Source organism: Cannabis sativa, chromosome 3 (genome assembly GCF_029168945.1).
Source record: "Cannabis sativa cultivar Pink pepper isolate KNU-18-1 chromosome 3, ASM2916894v1, whole genome shotgun sequence".
Lineage (NCBI taxonomy): Eukaryota > Viridiplantae > Streptophyta > Magnoliopsida > Rosales > Cannabaceae > Cannabis > Cannabis sativa.
This window is the reverse complement of record NC_083603.1, coordinates 41,015,072-41,038,782: the sequence shown is the minus strand read 5'-3', so window position 1 is coordinate 41,038,782 and position 23,711 is coordinate 41,015,072. Positions and strand designations below refer to the sequence as shown.

Genomic DNA, 23,711 nt, shown 5'->3' with positions numbered 1-23,711 from the left:
TTATAGACATGCAATTATTTTATTATTGTTCTTAATGGTAAATTACGGCATAAATGCCTAATGTTTCAGATTTTATACACTTAAATATCTTATTTTTATTTTTGGAGGCAAAAATATTTAATATTACAATTCTCTTACATCTGTTACTACTATTTTCGTTAACTCATAAATATGGACACGTGGAGGATCCAGATGCATTACATTTATTTTTTTTTTATTTTAATATTTAGGCTAATTCGTTTTCAAAAACTAAATGCTACTTGTTTAAAAAAAAATAAGAGAGATGTAAAATTAAATTATCATAAATGAGTGAACCAATGCAGTAGGTGTATTCGCGGTGCGGGTGTTGCAGTTTTTAACTATTTTTTCAAACCAACTCGCACATGTGGTTTTTTCAATTTCTCAAACCGCACCCGCACCGCGAAATTAAAAAACCGCAAAAAATAGTGCGGTGCGGTGCGGTTTATGCAATTTTTGTAGTCTGGACCCTCCACATGTCTATATTTATGAGTTAACGGAAGTGGTAGTAACATGTGTAAGAGAATTGTAACATTAGATATTTTTGCCTCTAAAAATAAAAATAAAGTATTTAAGTGTATAAAATCTAAAATATTAAGTATTTATACCACCATTTACTCTTGTTCTTAATAACGGTAGGCACTCTTATGATAAGAAAAAGTTAAATAATAATAATACAAAATTATTTTTTAATATTAGCGCAGGGACGTCATTCAAATCGACATCTTTTTGGTGAGAATAAGAGTATTACTATTATTTGTAAAAGTAAATTGTGTTGAAATTGGCAATACTTTTACTTAGCTAGCAATTAACATTTAAAATTTAAATTTTGACAGCAAAAATATTCAAAACCCGTGTTCTATTAGCAGGTTATTGCATCTATTTTTGACTGTTGATTGCTATATTAAATTGTTCATGTGTATAAACCACTTAACTAATTAGTTAGTTAATCGTAGTTAGTAGTTAGGTGCATTACTATCGTGTGTTATTTTTCTATTTCAAACAACTTTTATTCAACTCTATTTTTCAATATAAATAAGAAGGTACTAAGCTAACTGATTGGTTAAGCTTCTTCGGCAATTCTTTTCTCTCTTTCTTCTCATATTGTCTCTCTCTCTTTTGTACCAGTCTCTATTGCCATTGTGAAGCTTTACATGGTATCAATTGCTATTGACTTCTGTCTCTGATGGCTTCCCACGACAACACATCTTCCTCTGCTGCTCAAATCGATCCTTCACCTGCCATAACTATTGCTACTCCCCCTCTCAGGTTTTCCCAATAGTTATAGGCCATGATCTTGATGAGATTCTTTATACTGGTGTGCCACCTCCTTGCACCCTCATTAATGATGATCCAAATCTTTTGTATCTCCAATGGAAGAAATGCGATCAAATATTTCCATCAGCTTCACGGTCAAAGCTCTCAGGTTCGTATGGGTGCCTTATCCATTTCTGACCACGTGGAAAAAGTCCATTCTCTCTTCGATTCAATTGTGATTGCAGGTTCTACGACGGGTGGCCAAGATGTAATTCTTCAATTGTTAAACGACTTGGGTCCTGAATATGACTCTGTTTTCTCTAGCATAACCTCTCGAAGTGATGTCTTGACTCTTGAAGAAGTTTAAGCTCTCCTCATGGTCCATGAGAGTTATATCGAACAATACAATGCTCTTGTTGATCTCACTATTGTGACAGACAGTAGTCCTGTGATCCGTAAGGGGAATACCGGGTAAGTTGTGCTATCTCACATCATTGAGGAAGGTCAAGTGGGATAATCCTGAGATTGTGTAGGTATGGGACTACACAGTTGAAGAGGACTTAAATGGATTAATTGGTACTACCTATATCAACAAAGTGCATCTTTTTTTTGGGTAGCCCATCACGAAAGAACTCGACAATTAAGCGTGCTTGACCTAGGGTAATTTAAGGATGAGTGACCTCCTGGGAAGTTTTTTCAAGAAGCGTGTGAGTGAGGACAAAGCATGCTGGAAACACTCGTGTTGGTCTGTAGGGCCAGTCGTCAGTCCATGAAGCAGCCAGAGTGACGTAGTCGTGTATAAGAGCCATTCATTCCGTGGGTGTAAGGACCCAATGGAGGCTTGAAGCGAGAACGTTACAAATAAGATGCAAGCCAATCTTGCCTATGGAGCACAAATAAATGGGGAATACAGGCTTTATCTACTACTGAATCTGAATATACTCCACTAATGAGGCAATCAAGGAAGCACTGTGGTTAAAAGGACTTATGGAAGAGCTAGACCTAGTTAAGAAGATCTCTATTATCTACTAATTAGACAGCCAGAGTAGCATTTATCTATGCAATAACCCTGTGTTCCATGATCAAACAAAACACATAAAAATTAAATATCATTTCATCAGGGACAAGGTCGCATACAAAAGTAAATCTTGTAAACATGCACTACAAGAAAGGGGACCTTTTATCCCACTTTTTTAGTTAACAAAAATAAAAAATGGGATAAAAAATATATTGAGACTTTCTATCCCACTTTTAGATTTGGAACCTCAAATATGGGATAAAAATTAAATATCATTTCATCAGGGACAAGGTGCCTACAAAAGTAAATCTTGTAAACGTGGGAACTAAAGTGGTTTCCCTAAATAAGTTTTTGAACCCCAAGGTTAGGGCTTGGAGTCCATTCCAGGGAAATATTATACACAAAGAAAGAAAAAGAGTCAAACACACACACACACACACACACACACACACAGAGAGAGAGAGAGAGAGAGAGAGAGAGAGAGAGAGAGAGAGAGAGAGAGAGAGAGAGAGAGATAAACACTTGTAAAATAAAGAGGATTACCAATCGTTTACCTGTGATTTGGAAGCGAAGCTTGTAACTTGCTGATCTTGAAGATCCAATAGAGCAAGCGAGCCATTTTTGAGGCGAGCTCAAAAGTGGAAGTATCCAGTAATAATTTTAGGGAACCTTTATAAATATGTTGTTATCTTTCTCTTGTTTTTCTTTTTATTTTATTGCTATGCATGTGTGTGTGTGTGGATTTAGTTATTTTGGTCTTATTGGGAAGGGAGTGAAGGTTTGATTTAGGGTTATTGTAGATTTCAAGTTTCTTTAGAAGAAACTCGAAGCTCTGTTAAGGTGAAAAAATGTTTAGGGTTCGAGAGGGTTTTGAGGGATTTCGTATTAAATACAATTAAGAGTGAATAATAATTTTTTATTGAAATATTTAGTAGTCTTTTTACAAAAATACGCTTTAAGGACATTAATGTGATGACCTATAGTATAAACATCATTTTCAATTATATGAATAAGATTAATCATACATTACTTATGTAAGAAGTGTTTGTAATTTATGTATGTCTCAATCATTATTACTCTAAGCACCATTAATCGTGAGTATCATTGTCTTAATTTATAGGTTCATTTTTCTTATCATGATATTTTTCTTATATATATATAACTACAAGAAATATTACTTTTGCCAGTACATTTTTGTGCTGGCGAAAGTTATTATTGCGCACTGGTAAAAAAGAATTTACTTATGATGTGTTGGCAAAAGAGGGTTGGCAAATCAATGTTGGTATTAGAACTTTTGCCAGCATAAAATAAAAAGCGCTGGTAAAAGTTAGATTTTAGCCACTGCAAATGTACGCTGGTAAAACTTTGACCTCTTTGTCAGCACAGTTTGTGAAATGCGTTGGTAAAAGTTACTTTTACCAACGCAGTAGCGAACTGTACTGGTAAAAGTGACATTTCTTGTAGTGTTAATTGTTTAGGCTTAATTGAATAATACTTTCTACATTTCTTGGTTGACTAGATAACAAATAATCGAATCAATGTTAATTATTGTTTATATATATATATGTTACTTAGTGAATATTATGTATGTTGCTTAAACTTGTCAAGTTAAGGTAATTAGACAGCTGCTATTGGCCATGTGAATGGAACCATTCAAAATTTCAAATTAATTAATTATAAGCTTGTTATTGACTAGTCTATACTGTATTATTAATTAGTCATATTTGTGTTATTTTATTAAGTACTTAATTATATTAATTATAATTTATAACCATCTTCAATTGGAAATTTCAACCCTTTAAAATTAGTATGTCGATCTGCATGCATTTTTAATATTATTTTTATTTTTATATATGTACAAAATATATTTAATGAATAGACAAGAAAATGAACTTCTTGTACACAAAAGCAAATGCTAATTAATTAATTTGAAGTCCAAAACCATATTTATAACTTTTGAAGGCAATATATATGAATAATATGACTAGTAGTTAAAAAAAAAAATTTACAACAAAAAACAATTCCAACTCAAACCTCGATCACTAGAATTGGCTTTGCCGTTGATCTTCCATAGAATCTGATTCTATGGAAAATTTTCGGTATTGACAAGGCCGATTCTAGTTAGTGATTGAAGTTTAAATTTGTAGTCACTTTCGTAGCTAAGAAATTTTTGTTAAATTGATAACTTCTTCATTTTTTTTGTAAGAATAATCGATTTTGTAGTAATCCAATTTTAAAGACTACATATATACTTAAATATTTTTATATGAATATATTATATGGTAAGTGACAAATTAATTATAGGTGATAATTATGATTAATTAATATATATACAATTTTTATATTATAATATATAATCGATGATCATGCATGCAGACATTTTTTTCTTTCTTTAATTTTCCAAAAAGTTATTCAGTCTCAATAATTGTCTTAAATGTACTTAGGAAGAAAAATGATATAGGTTAATTAAAAAAATATATACATTTATATTTTTTAAAATCAATTCATATTATAATTTCTGTTTTGTTTAATGGATATGGTTAAAGAAGGAGGTTTTAAAATTTAGTGGGTTATAGGAAAAAAAATACATATTTAGAGAAAAAAATAATATTCGTTAAAATTAATAAAAAAATGTATAATTTTAAAAAGAATTTTTTTTTTTAACCTTTAAATTAAGTGGATCTAAACACAAGCTTAACTCGCCTATGTTGTCGTAAAAGTATGAATATAATTATATATAATCGTATAAAATCATATATATATCATTGACAAGAATTAGTGGGGGAATCGTCTTTTTCTCTTTGGTTTTATATATATTATGTTGGTTAATTATTAGGGCATACCCCACATTATAGCTAGGTTTGGCTGAATTTGAATAATTAACTAGCTACCTTCTCATCACTTAAGATTAATTATTTCATTGGTAATGGTTGCACTAGTTTGATGTACATTTTTCACCAATTTAATTACAATTTATTACTTTTACTGTAATTAATAACTCCACTACTAATTTTCCACTAATTTAATGAAATGATGTATTAAAAATTCTCTAAATAACGAAAAACCAAACACATGAGAATATAATCAATATATATCATAATTTGAATTAGAAGCACAAAAAAAAAAAAAAACAAAATCTAAAATTTTCACAAAAGATCAAACCCAAATATCACAAATCTAAAACACAAGCATCAACATCCACAAATTTGAGCTTTCCTTTCTAGATTTGAATTTCTCATGCACCACCATGTTTATATCAAAACAACGAGATAGGAGTTGGAACCGACGAGCAAGGTCACCCACCGCGAGCTGTGCTCAAAGCCCACCAACCGGAGATTCTCTATAATTCGACCCACTCCGTCGAGTACAAATACTTCCCTTCGTGGATCAGACACACACTAGCAACCACCACAGTGTCTTCGATAGACGATAAAGATCTCAGATCTGAGATCTCCACAACCCCAAACACAAAGACCGTTTGAGAGAGATCATCTACGACTTGCACATTTCGACGAGACTATAAATGCACAGCCAAACTCTGACGATGGCCATGGATGCCAGATGCACGACCAACCGATGACAACGACTCTTTAGCCTTAAGGAGAGAGGAGGCGCGACTGGGAGACCATGAAAATAAATTCATTGAAAAAAAATTAGTGTGAGAGAGAAAATAAAATAAATTGTTAATGGTATTAACTTGCATAACAAATGACTTGCATTAACTTGTATTATAATATTTGCAAAGGGTTTAAGGGTCAACCCCAGCCCCAAACCTTAGACTTGGACTTCAAACCCGAACCCGAACCCAAACGCGGAGCCAAATTCAGACTCGAACCCGGACTAAGACCCTAGACTCAAACCCCGAACCTAGACACCGTACCGAACCCAAACCCAGATCTAGACTCTAGACTTGAACCCGAATCTGGACCCATACCTAAACCCGAACCTGAACTCGAACTCTAAACCCGCACCTGGACCCAAATCCCAGAACTGAACCCCAGATCAGACCCGGACCCCAACCATGACCCTGGACCCTGAATAAGACCTCAACACACAAACCTGAATCCTAACCCTGACCCGGACCTTGGACCCTAGAATTGGCCCCAAATCATGGATCAATACCTGGAATCGGACCGGACCCCGAACCTGAACTTGGACCCAGACCCCAAATCTCGAATCTTAAACCCCAAACCTGGACCCAGACTCGGATCCCCACCTAAACCCCAACCATGACCCTTGACCCGTAATCGGACCTCGACCCAAACCCGAATCCTAACCCTGGACCCTAGGTTAGACCTCAAATCATGGATCAGTACCCGAAACTGGACCGGACCCCGAATCGAAACCTGGACCTAGACTCATGAAACCCCAAATCTCGAACCTTGAACTTGGACCTAGATTCGGACCCCAAATCTCGAATCTCGAATCTTGAATCCCGAACCTAGACCCAGACCCGGACTCGAATCCAAACCAGGACCTAGACCCTGAACCCATGATTCATATATCACGGACCCAAACCACGAATCCAAACAGGGGCCAGGGCCGGGTCTGGGTCTGGGCATGTTTTGGGTCTACTGTCTGGGGCTGAGTTTGATTCCAGGTCGTGGTCGGGATTAGGGTTGAGTTTATTGTAAAAAAATTATAATTTTATGTAACCTATTATAGTACAATACAAATGTATTAAATAATATTTGTACAATACAATTTAGTTTAACACAACACAATATAATATAATACAATATTATATAACTAACATAAGTAGCTAGCACAAGAGAGAAAAAAAAAAGATAGTAATAATTTATTATATATAAGTGAAGATAAAGATCATAAAAATAGATATATGATGATGACAATGTATAGCATTTGTATAATAGTAGGTAAAAATATAGTGCTATATGAAATGTGTCACAACTCAGAAGCACGTACGTAATTTATTTTAACTTTAAAATAGTATACAAACGTGGAAGAGAAAGAGAAAAACATTATCAACTTTTCATGATTTGATTCATACTTTTTCATTATGGTTAATTTGGCTTTTTGCCCAGTTCAGATTTGGGTTGGCAGTGATGAATAATGCTTTTTTTTTTCTTTTTCCTTTTATGATCAGATAATTATGATATATACATAAACAACAACAATATTCTAATATTTTGAAAATTTATGCCGAAATATATGACCAAGTCACTGATGTAGTAGTGATCATATATTTTTATATATTGATATATATATATATATACTAGGTGAATGTACGTGCTGAGCCACGTACTGCTAGTTTCATTTAAGATTTTGGTCTTTTTAAGATTTTGAATGTATTTTATTTTTAAAGATTACAAATTTTTTGTTTGAAAAAATTAAATATTTATATTTGAAATATTATTTAATAATGTATTAAAAATAATATTAGTGTAATTATAAAATTGTAAATAAATTTATTATTGGAGTAGTAGATTATTCTATTTAGTTTTTTTTTTAACATAGCATTGTAATGTAAGTTTATATCTATAAATATTCTGTAAAGTGTTAATATTATATGAACATCTCCATTTATAAAGCTAAAAAGTGGGTCAATGACAAAAGTGGTATATATGCAATCACACAAAGATAGAAGTGGTATTTTTGCTTCCTATTCTTATCCAGAGTGAGGTTAACTTTAATATATAAAGATTTTTTTTAAAAAAAAATAAAATTTTAAAATTATTAATATTCTCCCAAGATAGGTTTGTTAGAGAGATATGTGGCTAAGATGATTTTTTTTAATTTAAAAAGAGATTATTAATATTTAAAAGATTGTTTAATTTTTGGGTTTAATTATTGGGTTTATTTGTTAACGGGAGATCAAACTAATCGTTAAATTTAACAGAATATTCTTTTATTTTTAAGTATATTTAGACACTTTTAATATATAAAAGATATAGTCTATGATGTAAATAAAAGTGGTAGTACCCGATTGACTTGATGATATATATAAGTCCTTCGAATATTAATTTGATGACTCACTGTTCTCTTTTTTTTTTTTTTTATTATTATTATTTATATAATATTGTTGATCTTCTAGAGGTTAGAAAAATATATAAAAACTGACAGAATTAAAATAAGAGTGAGAAAAATGATTACTTGAAATGGAGATCGGTCGTGGAATAATTTGTTAGTTTATAGATGCACAAAAATTAATTCAGTATCCAATGCCATAATAATAATAATAATAATAATAATAATAATAATAATATAATAATAATAATAATATCTATATTGTGATCTGTTCTTGAATTATAACAAGTCCCTCTAGATCATACCCCAATATATTATTGGAAGGTTCCAAGACTTAATATATAAATTTTTATATATATATATATCAATTTTTTAGGATGTGATAGTGTCTTAAATTTCTTTAGTTCACACACAGATAATATACGGTTTTAATATATTGAAATATACATATTTATATATCAATATAAATTAGGACTAATTATATGTTAAATATTAACATCATTATTCTTTTTTAATTTTTTAAATATACTAAATTAATTACTAATGTGCGCGTGACTTGATTTTATTTATAGGTACATATATGTATAGTGATAATCAATTATCAATTAATTAATAAATGTATGTAGTTATTAAGCAAAAAAATAATAATTAAATGCATGTTACAAATAATGTTAATTATTTAAAGTGAAATAAAGTTATGCGAAAAGGAAAAAAAATTGGCCAAATTAAGTCTTATATATTGTTTTAAAAATAATTAGGAAGTTTTAATAATTTATATATATTAGCACTAGAGGAGAATATTTATAAGCTGTGTACAGCTTTTTCAAATACAAATTGCCAGACTATATAAAAGTACACGTATATATAACAATATAAATCCCAGCCACCTACGTTAATATAAATATACTTAATGTGTGGAATTTTTTTAAAAATATCATTCTTTTATATTTTATTTATAATTTTTAATTATAAAAATATTTTATAAAATTTTAAAATTATAAAAATATATTAAAATTAATAACAACTATAAATTAACTATAAATAAATTATAAAACAACAAAAAAATTAAAACAACCATAAAAACAACTTCATATAACTATATATAATACAACTAAAAATAAATTATAAAAGATACAAAAAAAAAAAAAATTATTACTTTTACTACACATATTTTTATAAATAAAAAAAATTAAAAATAAAAATGAAAAAATTTCTGTATTAACGGATTTTTTTGTAATTTTTTTTCAAATTTTCAATCAATATATGTAAAATTTTCTATTATTTATGGTACAACGTGAATTTCATTATTGGCCAAATTTGGATTATTACTATATATCATACTCGTAGCACTAACTCCATAATTAATTAACTAATATTTATATATATGTATATCTTCCCATAGAGAGCTTCGACTTCGAGTTAACTACATCTACATTTTTTTATTATATATTATATGTATATATAGTATATATTGATATAATTATATGTATCAGGCTTAAACGCGTGCTAGAAAAATTAATTAATAATTTATAATATGAAATTAATATATGGGTATTGGGTATATATATTTTTTGCAATGAATATATGGATATATATTATAACAAGTTATATAACCTAATTAAGTTAGCTAATTAATTAAAACAAGTGAATCGTTAGAGGGAATAAATCATATTTAACAGAATTATTAAAGTGCAATTTAATATAGAATTTTAAGACACCTAGCAATACAATTTATAAAACAATAATATATATATAGTGCTTCTTAATTAGGTGGGACATTATTTTTACTCTTTCGAAATTATATTTTTCTTTATATGATGTTACCATCCGTTTTTTGATAAACTTTTGAATATTATATAGTTTTAAAAATAAAATTTGAAAATATTTTTTTTACACGCGTGTATGTTTGGATTATACACTGTAAATTATTTAAAATTTATTAATTAAAAACGGAAAATTATTTTATATACTATTTTTTTTAACTTTTTTTTCAAATTTACGGTTTGTAAGTTGCTATACGATTTTAGGTTGCAATTTAGGTTGCTCTGCTAGTTGCAATAAGAATTTTTATATAGAATTCCATAAAAATGTAAAAAAAATTACTTTGAAGTGTAAAAATAAAAAAAAACTCTTCAAAAACAAACAATATATCTATTATAATTATAAGGTATATCATCATATAAAAAAAATAGTTAATATAATTTTTTCAATATACACTATCAAAAATTACTACATTTAGTAATAATTTTTTAGTCGCAGTATAATTTTATTCTTTTTGACTAAATGTGACTTTTAATCACAACAAAATATTACTTATGACTAAAATATAACATTTAGATACAAATTGTCATGACTGATTTAGTTTTAGTCACAACAAATTATATTTTTTGTCTAATATACATACATTTAACATGGCCGGCTATATAGCTATTTAAATTAGAATATTACACAGGGCTCTCAAAAAATAAAGAGTCTAATATATTTTTTCTTTAATGTCTTTTAGGTTTTTTTTATGGGGTAAGTTAAAAAATACCACTTTTATTAATCAATTAATCAAATTTACCTCTAATTTTATATTTAATTGAAACATACCTTTTTTTTATGTGTATTGTACCTAAAATACCATGATATAAGAGAGTCACATGGAGAGTATTTTGAAGTGACAGAGGTAAAATTGGTACAATGTTTAAAAAAATAGGTAAAAATAATAAATCTTAAAAAAGAGGGTAAAATTAAAAAATGACAATATAAAAAAGGTATAGTGTGTAATTTCCTCTTTTTTTAAAACCTTATTTTTCAAGAGACTAACAACTTGTCTCAAAGTCCTTTATTGTCTATTTTTAATTCTAAAAGCCCATTTTCTTTAAGAAAAAAAAAAAGAAAAAAGAATTAATCGTTACTGCTATTTATTATTTTTTTCAAACCATTCATATTCTTTTTTTAAAAAAAGTTTTATTGAAATCAATCACAATTTTAATAAAATAATTCGAGTGTTTTGGTATTTTGTAAAATATATATAATGGTATGATAATATTTAAAACTATTAAAATTGTATTTTTTTTTTGTTAGCGGTTTAATTTTTAAAATTAGAACAGAACTTCTAAAATGTTAATTTAAGACGGCCCTGACATTTAGCCGCAGACTTTTTAGTTACGATATAGAAATGATGATTTATAATTAGTCGTAACTTTTTTATTTTTAGTCAGAAATTTTATTGTAACTAAAAGTAAGATTTTTTATAGTGATATTTCATTTGAATTTATTTATCAACTATTATGAATAGTGTCATTCATTTTACGATAAAATAAAATATAATAAAAAAAGCATATTACTGTCAAATTTATATTTCGAGAGTTATTATATTAACAAATTGGATACCATAAAAAACACAACTAAATAGTGTAAAAAAATTGTATGGGTAAAAATAATAATTATTATACATTTATGTGAGGCGTGCTATATAGTAATTAAAATGCAATGCATGCATGGCAATTGGCATGTATAGCCTTACTTGGCGCCGAGAGGCACATGCAATATTGGAACTTTTACTTCTTCTACTCATCACTTTCTAATCTACAAACCAAACATTATATAATAATAAGTAAATAGTGGCATAAGTACTTAAAGTTTTAGGTTTGTAAGCGGCATAAACTTAATGATTTTTTTAGTGGCATAAGTACCCAATGTTTATAAAACTGTAATTTTCTTCCAGTTTCATTAGTACAGATCTGTTATTGTCTTAAATAAGACACATAAAAAACCCAAATTTTAGATTATTTAGTCTGGACGAAAAATATGTAGTATCAGTTACTTCCAAATCTTTTTTTAAAAATTTAAAACGGAGTCTGTACTGACGAAAATAAAAAAAAAAATTATAGTTTTATAAATATTAGGTACTTATGCCACTAAAAAAATCATTGGATTTATGCCGCTTACAAACTCAAAACTTTGGGTACTTATACCGCTATTTACTCTATAATAAATATAAATTTATATCTTTTAAGATATATATGTTTTTTAAAATAGTAATAAATTAAAAAAATATCAACCTTTCCCCAAACAATATATTTTTTTTTACAAAGTTGTTAAATTAAAATTTATTGAATTCTCTATACGTAATTACAATAATAAGTACATATAAATGACTAATATGATTATATGAGACATATGATCACTAGCTTATTATTATTTGAAATATTATATATTATATATATAGGGACATGATTTGGTCCCGTTATGCCAAAATAGGGAATACAATCCCTGATTGTACTGTAGCCGTTGGATTGAATTGGGGGTTGATCTAAGGGCTGGGGTTAAAGTAGGGGTAGTTAGGGGGAAAAATGGTAACCGGTTGGTTTTTTGTATTTTAAATTAATTAATTTTTAAAAAAACTGACACCGATTGACGTTTGATGTACGTGACAGTTACCAATTTTTGAAAATACATTAGTCTTTCCTTCTTCTTCTTCGTGGGTATAAAGAGTTAGGTTTATTTTAGGGCAGTTGTTATTTTCTTTTTCTTCTTCAAATTTTCTTCTTCTTCTTCTCATTTTCTTCTTGTTCTTCGAATTTTCTTCTTCTTCTTCCCATTTTTTTTTTGTTCTTCACATTTTCTTTGGGAGAGGAAACTGTAGTACTTTCAGAGTTGGTGCACTTGGTTTTGTTTGTCTCTGGCTCCTTCTCCGAACGAGGTGGGTTTGTACAAGTAATTTTCTCATTCTTTTGCATATTGTTTGATATTTACTTTAGATAATGTTAGATACTAGTTAGGAAGGAGGTCCTGACTGCCATTCCTCGTGATTTTTTATTTTTCAATCAATAAAGTACTAAAAAATTATATAGAAATTTGTTGGTGTTAATCTGTTTTCAGAAAAAAAAAAGTTGTTGTTACAGTAAAACGTTGTATGTGTTCTCCTTCGTTATATTTTACATATTATTGTTATTTTTTTTATTAAAATGGAATTTTTGTTGTAAAATATATAGTCAAAAAAGTGGAAATTTCAAAGTTATGCAGATAGAACAAGAAAACTTAATTTGTTTCTCAGTTTGGGTTAAGTTGGATAGTAATGCATTTGTCATTCATGGAAAAAGAAAACTTAATTTGTTTCTCAGTTTGGGTTAAGTTGGATAGTAAAGTATTTGTCAAAATTGTGATGTGGTGTTCAATCCGTGTATTTGCATTGCGTATTTATTTTTTCTGTTCCATTTTTGGTTTATCGAGTAGTTTTAATCCGTTTTACGGGCCTTAAATCTGCTTATTCAAGAAGTTTTGATTCACGGGTTGCAGAAAATTGAAGGTACATTTTATGTTCCCCAATTTTACACAGTACTAGGAAGTAGTTTTGATTCGATTCATGTGTTTACCCTTTTTGTTTGTTGATTTATTGTGAAAGTGTGTTGGATTAATTTATACCCTTGCAGTGAAACAATTTTAATGAAAGAATGTAATGAAAGAAAGAAAAACAATGTAAACATTGGTATGTACAGTGTTGCTGAAAAATAATTGTTTTCGGAAATCAATTTTATTGACCAAAAAAAAAAATTGAAAGAAAGGAAAACAATGAAATGGTGATGGCTGTCATGTGTTGGGTAGTGAGTGATTTTTGTACTTTAATTAGAAGTTGTAGTTTGTATTTTCCTATTGTTATGAATTTATTTTGAAAAATTGGATGGTTTAGACAGAAGATTCATGAGTTAATGAGATACACTATTGATAAAAACTATGGCAGTTTTGTTTTTTTGTGTATATCAATTATTGGAAAAGTTATTGAAATGGTTATGACAGTTAGTAGTGAAGCATTGTTTTGTTAATTCTGATATTAAATGTTTTCCAAATGGCTTTGTACTCTGTTCATCATGAATTAAGAGGTACAAGGTACCTAGATTGGTTAAGTTTGGGGGAATTTTGTCTATTCATGTGTGTGCTTTATGTTGTTGGTTCTCACGAATTGTACCAACTCGTTTGTACCACTTTTTGGTTATGAGAGTTAGTAGTTAAGTGTTGTTTTGTTCATTGTTTTGGTTGTGGAAGTGTTGTCGTATAAATTTTGAGTATTGGAAATCATTTAGTTGAAAAGAGTTTCACATCATTTTAATGTACTTTAATGTGTAACATGCAAGAAGCATGAAATGTGTGTTTGAAATCTGAATTTTTCCAATGCCGAATGGTTAAGTTGATTTGCTGTGATTTTGGGTGATTACAATGCACGATTTTCATTGTGTTTTGGTCAATTTTTTTTTTTATATAGTGTATTTGTTGAAATATGTAGTCCTTATTGTTTAAATTTGTTTATCTTTAATTTGGTTAGGTTCATCATACATGGCTGGGAAACGCAAAAGGAAAGGGGGAAATGAACCCGTAAAGAAGGATGTCACCCCCGAGCCGAACGATAATGCGGTTGGTTGGAGAAATTTCTTGTAAGTTTTGAATGATGGATAGTTGTTTACTCGTGTGATTGATGGTTGACATTTATTTTATTATATATTTGATTGAAATTATGTCCATATGTAGCAATGCGAACTACAAAGCCCTTCGAGCAGCTGAGAAGGGATTAACCGAGAAAGAGGTTTGATGTCGATCGTTACTTAATTTTTTTATATCAATTGTCTGTAATTGACGTAGGGTTGTTTGACGTACTTTACGATTCTTTCCATGTACTCTGTAGTTGATGTAAGTTTGCCTCATATTACAGGCTACCGACAAATTAAAAGTGCAATATAAAGGTTTCACCGACGAGGAGAAGTCTGAGTGGAGAAGCTATGACCCTAACCCTAATCCCGCTAAGAAGGCTGTGCAAACAAGGGGGAGGAAACCAAAGGCAGCTGATGCCAAGGGGAAGAAAGTGGAGGTGGATGAGGAAGAGGGTGCTCCTGATAGTGAAGAAGCATCTGTGTACCTGGCCGATGCTCCTTCAACCGTTTAATGAGGATTTGCAAGAACCCGAACCTCGGAGCGAGAAAGATGTGATCCAAAATGCTGGATTTGGATCATTCATCAGAGAGGATGCACCATACGTTGACACCCGACTAGTGAGTTGGTTAATCAAACATGTTGACCCAACCACTAGCATACTGGATTTGTATGGGAGGAAAATTCACTTATCTGCCGCGATGTTCGGAGATGTTATGGGGGTGGACGACGGAGGGGATCCTGTAGTCACCGAGGGTGATAGTGACACTCGATATCTGGAGGAGATATTGAACGTTGTCGAGTACACCGTGTCCTTGACAATGTTGGAGAAATCTTTGTTGGAGTGCGTTGAGGCAGACAGCCTATTTCTCATTAAATTTTCTTTGGTGGTCATAGGGACAGTCCTTGCGCCGTAGAAAACGGGGGTCGATATCACTTCGGGGTACTTGCACTCCCTTAGGGTTACCGGGGACATTCGCCACAAGAACCGGGGCGACTGCGGGGTTCAGGTATCTGATGAACTCAATTTTCAGATTCCGAAATAAGGCGACGAAGAATGTATCTGGCTGCACCTTATTCCTCCAGGTACATTGATTTTGTTATCTTTCAATTATGTAAATGTGTTTATTCAGTTTATAATATAATATTGTCATTTATTAGTCGAATGTATTACCAATACATTGTTTGTTTGTGACAGTTGGTGTACTTGACTCACGTGGAGTGGAACTTTGGATATGTCGACCGAACAGTGCTCCCCGTTGATTTTTGGGGTAGTAAACAATGTAAGTCCGCTTACAAATTTGTGAAAGACAATGGGGGTCCCAACAGCGACAAGGTACATCGAATTTTGGTTACAATGTGGTAAAGTGATTTCAGTTGATATTAATTATTTTGGGTTTGAAAAATTAAATTTGTTATGTTTAACAGATAACGCTCACTTCGAATCCCGTAATACTGCCCAACTACTACTCGGACTCGGAAGGAAGAAAGAGCAGTGACCACTTTGTCAGCTCTATCAACGAGTTGAAGGAGTACATCTCGAATGAGTTAAAGTCTCAGTTGAGATCATTTTCTTTGAAATTTATGGACAAAGGAGAAGGTGTAGGTGGTATTGACCGAGAGTTGGAGGAGGATGCTGCTGCGGAAACGGGGAAGAAGGCGGAGTGCAGCCAGGCCGTGGAGGAGTCCCCGTTGAAGTCCCCTGTCCGTTCGAAGACTAATGTTGTTGGTCTATCCGACGAAAATGTGGTGGATTCTGTAAGTACGCCTTCACTATCTGTTACAAAATCTGTTGAAGATGAAGGTGCTGCACATAAGACCTTCGACGATGAGGACTTTGATATACTCGAAGTGGCATCTTTCTGGAATAAAGGCAAAGCCCCCGTCAAATCAAAGAAGTCACAGTCGGAGAATGTGCCTTTAATTGAGGATGACTTCAACGATAAGGCGTACGAGCAATTCATTGAGTCGGGCAGAACTGTTGTCGGGCCATTCAAGACGAAGGAAGCGATCCCCCGTAACCAATATGGGTTTTACAAGTTTATTTTTAGCAACACGTTAGATCCGGGGTAAGTAAATGTTATTTTCGTATTTCTCATTATGATATACTTGTAGAAATTTTTAATAACAGTTACATTGATTACAATTGAATCAGATATGTGCTTGCGAAATTTCGAAAGTTTGAAGTGGATAGGAGGTGCATGGCATCGTTGCGACCGTTGCGAGAAGTTGAGGGATCCGTAAGTGTCAAAGTATTAACTAAATATGTATCATTTATTGTACATGTGTAAATCATATTTCATTTTGTTGCAGATCATTATTGTTTTTCTATACTAATGAACAAGTACGAACGTGATAGTCGATTACGACCAACCTCGTGTTTGGTACATGCCCACTCGCATCTCGTAATTGCTTTCTTTGTACGGCTTATTTTAAATTTTGTAATTCGGTTTGGTTGTAATTTCGTTACTTGAGAAGATGAACAATTCTTTTGCAGCAAAAAACTCTCGGTTCGTTTAATGTGAAGAGGATTGCGAAAGACCGGGAGTGGTCAAAGCGTTTTACGAAGACAACTTCGAAAAATGCGTCAAGGTACTTCATCATATACACATGGTCGTTCTTAATTGTAATTTTGAAAAGTGAGATATGTTAGCGATGCATATTGGTCATTGTAGTGTCGAATATCTATATGGTCTGTAATTTCAATTTATTTTTGACTTTATTGTTCCTCTATTCAATTGTAGATGTTTGTCTTAGGTGTTGACTCTAGAAGGTGCACCACATTGGTTTGGTGCCGAAGTAAATATGAAGTCGAAGGTTGTCTCATTTATGGACTCCCTACACACCGCAATGAATGAGAAGTATCGTGTGGAGGCTACGAAAGAAATGGTCAACTTGCAAAGTTTCATTGTTTGATGTGAATAACTCATTGTGTACTTGACTCTAACTAATTGTATACCTTTGCAGTTGTCGACGTTGGACCTTTTGTTTGAGGAGAATAGGTCGAAGAATGTGACTTTCGTGGATTTCAGAATTGACAGGAAAGATCGCGGGCTTCCTCAACAAGACAATGACCGAGATTGCGGAGTATACGTCATGAAGTACATGGACGCTGTGGCCAATGAGGAAGAAGTAGTTGATGAGGTATACCACTTTTTAAATATTTCGAATGTACTACGCAAGTTTGATTGAGATTAACGTTGTGTAATTTAAATTTTATTCGGTGTTTTACTGTGAAGTTGATTAGAGTTAATTACATTTTCTAAGTTTTTGTTTTTGTTTCTGTATTGTGGCACAGTTTCACCCGGTTGAGGCACGTTTGGAAATCGCTGCGAGGATCATAACTGATGAACAAAATGAAATTCGTACCAAAGTGGTTGAAGATCGTAGGGCTGCACAAGGCAGCTCATTTGCATCGTCCTCGGCCCCTTTGCGTAGTCCGTCAAAGTCTCCACGCGATCCTCGGTTCAGTACAGCGAAGTCTCGCAATGCAAACATGTTTCCCCGTCAAGAGCCTCCCCTAGGCTTCGGTCTACCAAGACTAAGATTTCATATGGTGAATAGTGTGTGAAAAACACTTGTGTTATTAATAGGTTGTGTTATTAATAGGTCGTGTGATTAGTGTGTTGTGTAGTTTGGATTTGGGAGCATAGGTTGTGTTATTTGTGTGTTGTTTAGTTTGGATTTCGGAGCATTTGGATTTAGACATCTGTTTTTATTAGTTCACGTTTGGAACTGGTTATTATGTTGACAGACTTGTGTTTATTTTAGTTTTGACAATATATTAAACCATACTTAGCAAATCTTTGTACTCATACCATAACAACTCTTACAATGTACCCATACTTGAAAGTAGTTGACTGTACTTCACAGAAATTATTTAACCAGAAAACAAAGGTGACTTCTTAATTTTCTTTATTTGTTTTTTTGGTGAAGAGGTGACTTCTTCTTAATTATTTGAAGGAAATCATGTTACTTGCCTAATCTTACCAAATCTTTGTAGTCATTAAACTTTAAACCGATTTTTCCTTAAACCGTATTTTCAAAACACATGTACTATGACATTACAAATAACGACAAAGGTCACTTGTTAATTGTTTGATGTTAGTTACCAAATCTTTGTAGTCATTCAACTTTAAACTGAGTTTTGAGAACATTTAAAAAAAAAAAGATTGAAACCATACCATATCAACTCCCATTACTCTAACCAAATGTACCATTACTCTAACCAAATGTAAATAAACAATAGCCCCCTTAAATATGGTTTTTCATAACATAGTAATGAGGAAAAATATGGAATATAGAACATTCTCATTGCGCTACTTCACATAACAAATACGAAGATGTGAATAATATACAATTTTGCAACTTCACATTGAACCCATTGACGAAATTTGCTACAGAAATTAGAAATGTAGAAAACATAAAATTTTGAGAACGTTGTGGGTACTTCATACCAAATGAAATTTTCGTCATCATCCACACGGTTCTATTAAGATCTACACAATTAAGTTAAACAAGTTTTGAGAACATAAGACATACAAAACATTTGCATTTTGGGACAACCCATATCTTCAACGCAATATAAGTTGGACAATGATGAGAAGGCAAATAAAAATGATAAAAATTAATTTTCTAATAACATTCTCATTGCGTTTCTTATCTTCTTCGAAAATCTTGATTTGGTTTCGCAATCCAGGTGTAGCATCTGTACTTCTCTTACCATGTGATTTATCGATCCAACAAAAGTAATCACATCCTCGACTTTCATCGTTCTCCTGAGTTGAAAATAACCCTATTAGTTTATCATGGCTGCCTAAGTACAGAAAACATAAATGAGAAGTACTTTTGAATCTAAAAAGACAAAACTCTTACATAGTGTGGACATCCGAAGAATCGACGACCAGGATTTGCTCTACTACTAGAAGTCCAAACATAAGCTAGATCACCACAGTAGCAATGGGGGTGTCCCTGAAGTGAATTTCTCCAAGGCGGACCACCCCCATCGAACCCGCATGAGTCTTCTCCACCACCAGCCACCATGTGCGATGTACTATAATTTCTGAGTGAGGTGTACAAATTTTTTTTTTTTTTTCTAACTATGGTGGAGATAATGTGTGTCACTCACAAGTAAAGGGGGCACCTGTTTATATATAGGCTGTTCCAAATGAGTTAGTGGTGGGAAAATGAATTTTTTTAAAAAGTTTTCTAACATTATCAATCTTGGTGCCAAAATAAACCCCAATTTCAAAACCTAATTCGTACAACATAATAGGGCATGGCTGATTGTTTCGTTGGGAAGCGTATCATGTCATGTCTCAACCTATTCCTTTCTTTTAAAATAATATTTTAGTGTTGTGTGAATTGACAAGGTCCATCAATTGAACAGTGTACGTCCCATATTACATTACTAAATATTTGTTAAATCCATTAAATAATATTAGTAGGGATGCCAATATTAGTAAACATTAAATATTTTAATTTACGTTGATTGAAATTTAATTTTTCACAATTGTTACTCAAGTTTTGTTGTATTTGTGATAGTTTAATTATTGGTAATAGTCCAAATGGAAAAAACAGTACCGCATCGCACCATTTTCCGCAGTGCGAGTTCTGCGATTTTTAGTTTCGCGGTGCGACTGCGGTTTGAGAAATTGGAAAAACCGCATGTATGGATTGGTTAAAAAAAAAAGGGTCAAAAACTACACTACCGACACTGCAAACACCCGAATATATTATTACCACACTTAATGATATAAAAATACAAACAAATACATTTATAAAAGTCTTGATTAATATTTCTTTATAATTATGTAGTTTTTTTTAATATTATATATAAAAAAAAATAATGTTGTCTACAGTGAACATCCTGTTACTATCAGTATCTCTGTCATGAAGCCGAAAATTACATGTTGGAATATTTTTTACAAATTTACAATTCTTCACGGGGGGTTCGTTATGGTAACAATGAACATCCTGTTACTATCAGTATCTCTGACACACAGGTTAATGCGAGTCACAGTAAGTACTCAGGTTAGCATTGGTGTAGCAGAGTCACTATCCTCAGGATCAACTCACTGAACGTCCTCTCGGGCTAGGGTTCTAATGAGCGGCAGTCAACCTTTCACAAGCACTCACACCGCTACGGGCGGTGTTTTTTGGTTAATGCGAGTCACAGTAAGTACTCAGGTTAGCATTGGTGTAGCAGAGTCACTATCCTCAGGATCAACTCACTGAACGTCCTCTCGGGCTAGGGTTCTAACGAGCGGCAGTCAACCTTTCGTAGCACTCACACTGTTACTGGGGTGTTTTCTGGTTAATGCGAGTCACAGTAAGTACTCAGGTTAGCATTGGTGTAGCAGAGTCACTATCCTCAGGATCAACTCACTGAACGTCCTCTCGGGCTAGGGTTCTAACGAGCGGCGGTCAACCTTTCGTAGCACTCACACTGTTACTGGGGTGTTTTCTGGTTAATGCGAGTCACAGTAAGTACTCAGGTTAGCATTGGTGTAGCAGAGTCACTATCCTCAGGATCAACTCACTGAACGTCCTCTCGGGCTAGGGTTCTAACGAGCGGCAGTCAACCTTTCGTAGCACTCACATTGTTACTGGGGTGTTTTCTGGTTAATGCGAGTCACAGTAAGTACTCAGGTTAGCATTGGTGTAGCAGAGTCACTATCCTCAGGATCAACTCACTGAACGTCCTCTCGGGCTAGGGTTCTAACGAGCGGCAGTCAACCTTTCACATCACTCACACCGTTACGGTGCGGTGTTTTCTCGGTTAATGCGAGTCACAGTAAGTACTCAGGTTAGCATTTGCGTAGCAGAGTCACTATCCTCAGGATCAACTCACTGAACGTCCTCTCGGGCTAGGGTTGTAATGAGCGGCAGTCAACCTTTCGTAGCACTCACACTGTTACTGGGGTGTGTACTCAGTTCATCATGAAGCGTACCGGATTCACTATTCTACAGTAATGATCATTTAAGTCTAGCGACGGCTACTCGCGAAGAGTCACGTCAATCATAAGAAAAAAAGGACATTCTCCATAAAAACCCTACGCACCTAGGGATTTCACCATGCATCACCCATGGTATATTCATCGGAAATGCCCAACTTTATGGATACTTACAGACACATGTGTAAGTACAACTCTAGGGATTGCCCCACTCAAACACTATAAATACCCCCTCAAAGCTCATTTAATGGGGTCGGAGAATCTTGGCTGCTTAAGAGCAAACAGAGAAAAAACTCACCAAGAACATTCTTTGTATTAAAGAGAGAAACATTCTCCCAAGTGTAAGAGCTGTATTAAAACATCCATAAATATCAGTGGCTCGTGGACTAAGGCTCATTAACGCCCCAACCACGTAAAAAGTCTTCATCTCGCTTTCTTATAGCTCATTATTATATTCATATTTTATTAGTTGCCGAAAACCTCGGTCAACAACTAGAGTCACTTCTTGTCTTAAAGTACTATTGTATTCATAACATTATACAGTTTTGTTATTAAATATCTATATTTATATAGTATTCAAAAAATTATTGTAATCAATGGCGGTACTATGTTGCTGGGACCATGGCCCCTCCTCACATTTTGATTTTTAAATGTATATCTATATTAATTGCTTTTTTTTTAAATATATATTTCTTGATAGAAAATTGACTATTTCAAAACTCAAAAGCTCATAAATGGGCCAATGATTATTTATGCTTTTATACTAAAACAATTTTGTTTAGAATTGTATCAATATCGTTCTGGTAGACGTGCTATCTATTTCGGCATCTAAAAAAGTTTTGGAAAATTTTACAATACACCACTCCTTTTTAAATGAATATATTGATGCACCATATTTGTTTTAGAATCTAAATAATTTTCTAGTCAAATTTTTTCTTATGGTCGTGTACGTTATTTCTATTTAAGATATCCTGTAAAATTTTAAGAAATTTGAAAAATTTTAACACGCCGAAAAATAGGATTCAAAAAGTGTGTTGCACACGTGACTATTTTATTTTATAAGCGTGTGAAATAGATTGTTTGAACACTACTTTCTATATTGTAAATTATTCCGAATTTGTCACAATTTTATAGAATATCTTAATTAACTATAACGTAAACGAATATGAATATGAAAAAAAATTACACTTCAAATTTATTCTCAATGTCGAAATAGGTAAGGGTGCATTACTGCACCCCTTTTAAGGGGGTGCATTGTAGAATCACCCAAAAATTTTTGGTCTTTTTTTTTTTTCATAATCGCATACGATGTACTTATTTAGGACCATATATAAAATTTTCAAAAAATTTTTAATAGTTTACAGTACCGAAAATAAAGCTCAAATAGTTATTTACCACACGTATAAGAAAAAACGATTCGTATATTCAACTAAATATTTAAACCTTATTTTTTACACTATATACTATTCGAAATTTTCTAAAAATTTTCAATAATTGTAATGTACGCAATTATGGAAAAATAGTTCACTAAAAGTTGTCCTGAATGCTAAAACAAATACAACCCCTTAAGGGGTATACTATAAATTTACCCTATGCTCTCAATGTACTAAATTCTTCATATTTGTCCTACAAAAGAACAAAAAATCTTTATCCTTATGCTAAAAAAATCAACATACTTAGGCCCCTCCTAAGACTAAGGGCTGGTTCCGCCACTGATTGTAATCTTGATTCCAACGATTGATACGTTAATGTAATCTTACAAAAAATATTGCAATATTTACTCCAACGAATAATATTTTAATGAAATATTAAAATCGTATTTAAATAAATATTGAGTTTTCATTATTAGTAAACATCCTAATTTAATTTCTTATTCATTTGGCCACACATGTTTAATTGGACATAATATTAGGATATTTGTTGCTACATGTGATAACAATGGGAGCAACATTTACCTTATTTAAATACATAATTTTTGTTTAGCACAGTGAACCAATTCAATGTTGTCCATGAGAGCATGCATATTGGTTCCAATTACGTCTTCCAAGGAAAAGTTAGTAGGGGGT

At 32.1% G+C, this 23,711-nt stretch overlaps 2 protein-coding genes and 2 long non-coding RNA genes across 4 annotated transcripts; 3 read left to right on the top strand and 1 right to left on the bottom strand.

Annotated features, from left to right (window-relative positions):
• The first annotated feature begins 13,524 nt into the window (after nucleotides 1-13,524).
• Nucleotides 13,525-14,833, top strand: LOC115696521 (uncharacterized). The gene is made up of 3 exons (XR_009686666.1): nucleotides 13,525-13,577; nucleotides 14,589-14,697; nucleotides 14,792-14,833. It is a non-coding gene; the product is annotated as an uncharacterized LOC115696521 (long non-coding RNA).
• An 853-nt stretch (nucleotides 14,834-15,686) lies between these two features.
• Nucleotides 15,687-16,999, top strand: LOC115723730 (uncharacterized). The gene is made up of 4 exons (XM_061111311.1): nucleotides 15,687-15,775; nucleotides 15,888-16,025; nucleotides 16,118-16,758; nucleotides 16,845-16,999. The coding sequence occupies exons 1-4, from the start codon at nucleotides 15,707-15,709 to the stop codon at nucleotides 16,978-16,980; spliced, it is 984 nt and encodes a 327-aa protein (XP_060967294.1). The 5' UTR covers nucleotides 15,687-15,706; the 3' UTR covers nucleotides 16,981-16,999.
• A 26-nt stretch (nucleotides 17,000-17,025) lies between these two features.
• LOC133036072 (uncharacterized) lies at nucleotides 17,026-18,260 on the top strand. The gene is made up of 5 exons (XM_061112539.1): nucleotides 17,026-17,073; nucleotides 17,187-17,315; nucleotides 17,447-17,578; nucleotides 17,657-17,833; nucleotides 17,988-18,260. The coding sequence occupies exons 1-5, from the start codon at nucleotides 17,026-17,028 to the stop codon at nucleotides 18,258-18,260; spliced, it is 759 nt and encodes a 252-aa protein (XP_060968522.1).
• A 711-nt stretch (nucleotides 18,261-18,971) lies between these two features.
• LOC133035338 (uncharacterized) lies at nucleotides 18,972-20,006 on the bottom strand. The gene is made up of 2 exons (XR_009686603.1): nucleotides 19,565-20,006; nucleotides 18,972-19,467 (listed from the first exon to the last, which is right to left on the bottom strand). It is a non-coding gene; the product is annotated as an uncharacterized LOC133035338 (long non-coding RNA).
• Between the last annotated feature and the right edge of the window lie 3,705 nt (nucleotides 20,007-23,711).